General features: G+C 32.0%; 1 protein-coding gene across 1 annotated transcript; it reads left to right on the top strand.

The window, feature by feature from the left end:
* Nucleotides 1-605: 605 nt before the first annotated feature.
* LOC140956653 (small ribosomal subunit protein eS26y-like) lies at nucleotides 606-3155 on the top strand. Its single transcript, XM_073413497.1, has 5 exons — nucleotides 606-742; nucleotides 855-947; nucleotides 1839-1923; nucleotides 2047-2180; nucleotides 2877-3155. The coding sequence occupies exons 1-5, from the start codon at nucleotides 740-742 to the stop codon at nucleotides 2940-2942; spliced, it is 381 nt and encodes a 126-aa protein (XP_073269598.1). The 5' UTR covers nucleotides 606-739; the 3' UTR covers nucleotides 2943-3155.
* The last annotated feature ends 5567 nt before the right edge of the window (nucleotides 3156-8722 follow it).

Genomic DNA, 8722 nt, shown 5'->3' with positions numbered 1-8722 from the left:
AATATTCGACGCATGTACTTTTTACCAATTCATTTATCAAATGCTTTATGAGTTGTTTTTACATTTTTAATTAATTAATATCACAAAGATGATATAATATTCATATTTTTTTCAATCATTTCAATAATAATAATAATAATAATAATAATAATAATAACAATAACTATTTTCCCGCTTAAAAACTTGTTTCATTTTCTTGTTATAAAACTATCAACTACCAAATAATAAAATAAAAAACGTATATCTAAAAAAATGACTAGTTTTACAAATTTCTGGAGAAGTTCCATTATGGGAGAAGCGTATGACCCCAGGCCCTTTATTATTCATTAATCTTGTAAATATAAATATAAAATGTTTAAAATAAAATTTAGTTTAGGCTGTTTATTCAAGAATTTTAAAAAAAAATTAAATTAAAATGCAATTAATTTCAAAATACAAATAAAATTAAAACTAAAGCTTTACACAGATACTCACATTGAACAAAATAAATAATAAATAAATAAATAAAATTACGTAAAAGTCCAACTCTCATGCCCAAGTGCAAGTCCAATCAAAATATATTTTTATCTCTGCTCCCTTTATTGGGCCTAACATAAATCGATCCAATCTATCATTTTGGGCCCAACAGATCTAGGGTTTCGCATATGATACTCTCCCGTTCACCTGTAACTCAAACGAGGCACTTTTGCGCTGTGAACTTGCGTCTTCACGTCCAGAGATCAAGAACTATCGATCCGCTATGGTGAGAGAATAAAACCAAATTTTGTTTTAGGTTATCCACTATTTGATCCTGAGTTTTATACTTGCAATTTTCCTGGAGAGCTGATTTTTTTTCTCTGCATTTGGTTTCTCAGACCTTCAAAAGAAGGAATGGAGGCCGCAACAAGCATGGTCGTGGCCATGTCAACTTCATTCGCTGCTCCAACTGTGGGAAATGCTGCCCCAAGGTTTCTTTTGGTTGTTTTCATTAGCATTTTGTTGAATAATTTTTTTTCTTCAATATAATTTATATGTGCCTTGCCAGTATGTTTAGATCTGTATATTTCGTTGATTTGATTTTCTTTTTGAAATTAGTCTGTTAGGTGGTGAGAAATTGAATACGTTGATATTATTCTTTTAAGTGAATATAAGGTTATACTTATCTTTAACGCTGTATTGAACTCGCTTTATTGGTTAGGATATGTGTGTATTTGGTCAAATATTGTATTGTGGTTGGAATTTAAAAAATCAGCTCCTTCTGGGATTGAAACTCTGTTTGTAGGATGCCACTGCTTTTCAGTATTGAAGAAACACCAAATTTCTTTCTATTGCGGATAGGAATCTTTAAATTATCATGATTTTGCTTGCAATGGTGCATGAAAATTGTTATTGCGTCCCTAGGCGTCATTAGTTTCTGCTCGTAGTTATTAGAGGCGTGCCTGGTGCGCATAAAGATCAGGTGCATCTGATGCACCTGCAGGCACAGCCAGGTGTGGCAATGAAGCAAAGCTTTTAGCCTGGCACCTTTAAAGCGCATAAAGATAGGGTGCATCTGATGCACCTGCAGGCACAGCTAGGTGTGGCAATGAAGCAAAGCTCTTAGCCTGAAAGCTATGAAAAAGTAGTGTAGCATGCATGTGGTTCTTTAAGAAAATTTGTACCCTTGCTAATCATGTTTCTGCTACAAAATATTTTCTCTATTCTATTTCAATCTTCTTAAATGCATTTTATGAGCTTTAATTTATTGGCTTCTTTGAAATGTGTGATACTGCCCCTAGGTTGAAGTAATCTAATGAGCATGAGTGAGACACTGCTGATTAATTTTTCCATCATCGTTTTACTTTTACTTTTTTGGGCAGGACAAGGCAATCAAAAGGTTTCTGGTGAGAAACATTGTTGAGCAAGCTGCTGTGAGGGATGTTCAGGAAGCTTGCGCTTTTGATAGTGAGCTTCCTTTGTTTTAGTTTTACATGTCTCTCACCTATCATTGTAGTTGTAATCTTTCCTCGTAAATCATCGTTAGGAAGAAATCTATACAATCTCATACATATCTTTGTATCTCTATAGTGTACACCCTTCCAAAACTGTACGTGAAGATGCAGTACTGTGTTTCATGTGCCATTCACTCCAAAGTGGTGAGGGTCCGTTCTCGTACTGATAGGAGGAACCGTGAGCCTCCACAGCGCTTCAGACGGCCAAGGGTTAGTATTCTTTTACCTTTTATATTTTGCAGTTTGGTCTTTATCTTTTGGCTATTGATGATTTTCACTTCTCTCAACTGAACATGCAATTATTTTTCACCTTTCTATCAAACACCATTTCCTCAATGTACATTTCAATGTAGAACATTCATGATCCTCATCCTCGCCTCTCTTGTTGGCACAGAGTCAAACTTCCCTTTCAAGGGGTTGTCTCATCTCATGTATATAATGATGAGTGTGTACTCTGTATGCCAGATAAGTCCTGAAATAAAAACTTTTGAAATTACTGCTTTATATGGTAGATGTTTGCAACGAGAACTATATAAAGTCTGAAAAAGTAGGTTAAGTAGTTTCAAGTCTTTAATAACCATGACACCTAGGAAGATTCTCTCAAGTCTTCATGCTGCAACCAGTATGTTCTCGTTGTTTTCCCAGTGGGCCATGAACTAAAACAAAAGGGGATTTCTCTTGTGTATACAATCTTCTAGAGTATTTTGAGTTTAGTGAACTATATGCCTGTTTGCCTCACATGTTTTTACGGATTTGAAATTTACTGTTTTTATAAATAATATTTGGAAACATGAATAATGCATTGGTCACTTGATATCTTTTCATCTGTTTCTGTGTACATTTTTTCTATTACGTATATAATTATGATTACATTTTTTTACTGTCATTCCTTTTTAACATTTACAGGATGATATGCCAAAGCCCGGTCAACCTCCCCGTGTTGGTGGAGCTCCTGCTGCCGCACGGCCATAATATATTTTGGTTGAACATTTGCTATTAGTCTCGCTGAAGTAATACTATGGATATTGCATGTCCTGTTTTTTGAGCATCATCAAGTACGGTTTCAAGGGGTTTCTCATCGTTTGTTGGTTTCCATTTGGAAAAAATTTCTGTGTCTTGAATACATTCTCTCTTTACCGAATGTGAATTCACGTTTCAATGTTACCAAATTTTTTCAAAGGTCTACATCTATTTCTCCAGAGTTCCCAATATAAGGCCAAGCGAGTATACAAAACTGAACAAAAACTTGTACCGAACAAATATGGCCCGTAAAAGTCAAGGGTACTGGTCTAGTATTTCGTGGATTCTCGACCACGAGCTAGCGCCCATTCTTCTGGCTTTACTCTCAGTAGCCCTTGCGATCCATGGTTGGTTTGAATTCCATAAACCCTAAACCCTTAGAATCCGTGAATTCTTGACCACGAGCTAGTTCACTTTCTTCTGGGTTTACTCTCGGTAAGCCCTTGTGATCCATAGTAAGTTTGAGTGCCGTAACCCCTAAACCCTTAGAATCGACACGAAATAAGATTTGAATACCTTATTGAAGTAACCATCCTATCCCGATTTCAGTATTCAATTGAATTAAAAAAAAATAATCGGTTTTAGAATCATGATCAGATCTATGAATAAATATCGATGTCCCATTACATTTTGTTAAAATTAAGTGGTCATGTCATGCGTATGTCGCGTTGTATTCGTGACCTAGGTATATATTTTAAAATAACATAATTTTGTCACTAAATTTCTCTTATTTTGAAATATTTTTTAAAAAAAAGTTACGAATGTATTATATTTTCTTCAAAAAATAATAATAATTCGACTTTTTATGCATCTTACCTAAGATCGGCCTTGTAGTACTCGAGTATGTATATTCTGTAAGAGCACGTGTAGAATGTGGAGAAATAAGAGCCAATCAATTGTAGATTGGTACGAAGTGTGACCCACAATATCCAAGCATTTGACCAACAAAGGTACTGTGCGGGATTTTCTTTATACACTGATTACATGATCATCCATCCCGTTAGTACTTTGAAATTTAGATGTTTTCATGGGTGCGGCTATTCTACTCACAACATGTGGCCCCACACGAAAATAGCACAACAGATGAACCATATCTGAGATAATAAAAATATAGCTCGGGATAATTTTTTTAAGAATTCGCAATATTATGTGGTCGTTATGTGTTTGATATATTTGAATACAATATTCGTACAAAGTGTTAATTGAAAAATTATTTTGTTGTTCCAAATTTCGACAACACAAATTTGCATTCTCTAGTTTTGGTTATTTTTGTTATTGATATTTTATGGTACAATTTAATTCATTGACTTGTTAAAGATCATTTCTTCATTAGTATTGGTTTTGTAAACTAGATATCTTTTCTGGTGATATATTAATGAAGCTTTAAAAGATGAGTTTTGGATCAACGCAATATTTGATGAGTTTGAACAATTTGTCCGAAATAATGTATGGTAATTAGTTCCACTTCCTGGACACGGTAACATCATTGGAACCAAATGGATTTTTAAAAACAAAACCGACGAGTCTGGAAACATTTTTAGGAATAAGACATGTTGGTTGCTCAAGGGTATGCACATGTAGATGAAGTTTATTTGGATTAGACATGTGTTCATGTGGTCTGCATTGAATCAGTGTGACTGTTTCTTGTCATTACATGCCATATGAGAATTAAACTCTATAAAATGGATGTGAAAAGTATGTTTTTAAATGATATCTTAAGTGAGAAAGTCTATGTGAGACAACCAAAGGGTTTTGATGATCCACAACAATTGGACCATGTCTATAAGTTGAAGAAAGTACTCTATGTATTGAAGCAAGCTTCACATATATGGTATGGTAGGTTACTGAGTGCCTACTCAAAACTAACTTCAAACGAGGTGGGGTCGACAAAACTTTTTTTATTTAAAGGTCGAAAGATGATATACTCATTTGCCAAATCAATGTGGATGACATTATTTTTTCTGATTCTTCACAAAATCATGTAAATAATTTTATTGAATGCATGTCTTCAACATTCAAAACGAGAATGGTAGAAGAGTTAAGTCTTTTTCTTGGATTAAAAATCGAGCAAATACATGATGATATTTTTCTGTGTCAAAATAAGTATTCAAATAATCTAGTAAAAAAAATTTGCAATAATAACACTAAACATATGAAAACTCTCATGAAATCTAATGGATAACCATTGATTTTATTTTATCTGCTCTGAGTTTGTTTATAAGCTCTTTTATATTTCTTAAGTTTTTGTTAATCCATTAGATGTTAAGGTGTTTTAAATACAATCCTCTTATTTAGTATTAAGTGATAAATGTTTATGTCACGGTGTTGTCAACACTGCTAACAACATTCAAGCTAACATGTTCAAATTCAAGGAGAGATATGTTTTCAGATTCAGGGAGAGTTAAACGGAGTTGCTTGGAGTTGAATCAAATTGCGTAGACTTTTTGGTCCTCATTTTGTTCAGAACAGCCCAAAAAAAGTGATTGACGGAAAATGTGTCTTGCTCCTAAATTTCTAAATTCTTTTCTTTTTTGATAATATGTTGTATAAGAGTTTTGTCTATCTAGAATATCGAGTTTCTTAAACTATAGATTTGATATTTAATATTTAAAAGATTTTGTTTCCTAATGAAATAGTAATTTACTTATCTTGTAGGAATCTATTCAAGGAACCATATCAAAATGAAAACAAGTCTATATATATTCAAGAATAATTGTTGCACAATAGGCAACGAGATACGAGAGAACATTGATAAAGCTCCGAAGAATTTTTTGAAGAACTCACAAAGACGAAGCATCAGTGTTTCAATGTGTTGTTGTCAACACCCGTACAAAGTGTTGATTGAATGATTATTTTGTTGTTCTAAATTTCGGCCACATAGATTTGCATTCTTGATTTTTGGTTATTTTTATTATTGATATTATATGGTGCAATTTATTTACTTGACTTGTTAAGAAAAATAGGTTTTCATTTCTTCACTAATATTGGTTTTGTAAACTCGATTTCTTTTCTACTGATTATTTTGTCATGTGACACACTTGTGGATAATTATGTATGTGTTATTTTAATTAAGTTATTTATTTCTGTATTATATTATTCCGATGCATGTTAGACGTTACAATATCCGAGACAACACTTATATCTGATAAACACAATCTTTACTATCATGTTAAACAAAATACTTTCAGAATGTTCAATCTAATGAATCTCTAATTGAATTTATAAACCATAAAAATGGATGTCCTTAAAATTGTTTTCATTTATGTTACATCAAAATGTAATTAATATTGAATTCTTACCTCAATCTTGATTTACACAGATGCAGTTTTCTATCACTTACAAGTTATATAGGACACTCGATGTGTAACCATTATGGACTTAATTCCTTGAAATTGTTGTCATTTAGTTTAAGAGAATAATCCAACAAACTTGTAGCTCATATGGTATCAAGATCTCAAATTTAACACGAGATCTCAATTGTTATATTTATCTTCCCGCTCAAAAAAATGGTAGAATAAATAGAAAGTAAACTTTTTTCTAATTATTTAATATTACACTTTCAACTTGTGTTGACTTTGTCCCCTTATTTCGAAATAGGTCCTATGACAAGGAGATTTTATAGCACGATTCATCTCCCTAAATTCCAAATTATTCGAATTAAATTTTCGAATAAATTAATGTAGGCCTAAGAAAAATGAAACTTCAAGTGGAATAGTGGAATTATGCCACTCATCTCATTATACCATATAGATATAGGATCGATTTTCATAAATATTTGCAATTTATAACAAATTCATAGCTTTCTTGATTTAATCGAAATACACTCATTGTATTCAATGCATTTATAGAAAAGGGTTACTTTTTTTTCCCAAACAAAAAATTCTTATGTTAATAAAGGGTGTTCTTACATATATATAAAACGAGCATCTATGTGAGCACTGACTAAGATGACGTCTTGTATAGTTTTGATATATTTGCCACTAACCATGCCTCCCTCTGTGCTCATCTCATATTACATATATATGTATATCTACTAGGTCGACATAGAAGTGAGCACGGTTGGTGAACGACATCAAAATTATATATATATACCCAAACGACACATTTTTAAGATTTAAATTTAATTTTTCGTTCAAAAGGTACTAAACAAATTTTTTTTTCTCAATATGTATCAAATAGTAAAATTAAATCTGCCTTTTTAAAACACTTATTAAATTACTATTATGCGACTGTAATATTCAAACGAAGTCATTAACTAAGATGGAAAGAATGGTAATTGAAATTAGGCCTGGTTTGGACTTTGGGTCTAATTTTAGCCTGCTTGGATCAATCAAGTTGACGACATTATTGTCAGATTTTAGAACCGAATTGAGTTGACTTCAAAGTTGAAATTAGCTTGTCAGATTAAGAAGTAATCCGGATTGAAATGGGTATTTATTTATTTTTAAAATATAAATAAAAAATTATCGACACTTTGACAAAAAAACTAGCAATTATTTAAGAATATATAAATAACAATATTATGACAAAAGCTATAGTTGGTGGTAATTGTGCAACTCAAATCTTTTAAATCGCACAGCAGCACAAGCACCACGGTTCGATCGCTCTACCAAGCAGAGACAATTATTGCACCCAACAATCCCCTTTTCAATAATTGCACTCCATGCAATCAATGAGAATCGAACCCGTGACCTTGGCTCTGATACCAATNCCAATAATTGCACTCCATGCAATCAATGAGAATCGAACTCGTGACCTTGGCTCTGATACCAATTGTAGGATCGAGTGCTTACATCTTTATCAAAAGCTATAGCTGGTGGTAATGGTGCAACTCAAATCTTTTAAACCGCACAGCAACACAAGCACCATGGTTCGATCGATCTACCAAGCAGAGACAATTATTACATTGAACACTAACTTTGTTCTTTCCGGATATAATTCTAAGTTTGAAGCAGTGCATACCCCTACTAATATTATGGAAAAAAAACCCATTATTATTGTTGTTCAGATGGTCAAAAAAGTTTTGAAAAAATGAATTTTAATAAAGTTTTATAAGTTGGATTACAATATGAGGATTGGATAAATATTTTTTCTTTTAAAAAAAAATTAGTGAGAAAGGTCAGGATTATTCCTTTAACTGTTGCAAGGTAGGAGGCAATTAATGAGATTACACACATAATTTCTTTTAGTAGGTTTTTTGTTAGACGTTTTCATAAAACTTTATCCGTGAGACAGGTAAACCATGCTGACATTTACAATAATAAGTAATACGTGAGACATAAAAAGTAACTTTTTCATGTGTAACTTAAATATGAAACCAGTCTCATAAAATTGATCTATGAAACCGTCTCACAAAAATTGTGACCATTTTTTATTAGGTGAAATCAATAACTATGAAATGAGTAGGATAACAACTTTCTTTGGTTTTTTCCCAAATGCTTTTGCAAACTTTTAAATTTAGTCTTTCGAATAAAAATATTATTTCCACTCCATATTTTTGACAAAATATTTCAAAATTAAAATCGGGAAAATGCATATTTTATTGTAATACATATTTGAAAAAAATCACCCATGTTTATTCACTTGTAAATTTCTTTTAAAAAAATATTACAAAAATGAGATTTTAGGAAATCAAAATATATAACTATGATTATTGCATACTTAATGTACCTGCTCAGTTACCATTTTATATAAAAATCAATGATTGCTAGTTTTTTTTTTTTTTTTTTTTT

Source organism: Primulina huaijiensis, chromosome 14 (assembly GCF_012295235.1).
Source record: "Primulina huaijiensis isolate GDHJ02 chromosome 14, ASM1229523v2, whole genome shotgun sequence".
Taxonomy (NCBI): domain Eukaryota; kingdom Viridiplantae; phylum Streptophyta; class Magnoliopsida; order Lamiales; family Gesneriaceae; genus Primulina; species Primulina huaijiensis.
The sequence above is the reverse complement of the archived record's forward strand: the minus strand, read 5'-3'. Positions and strand labels throughout refer to the sequence as shown.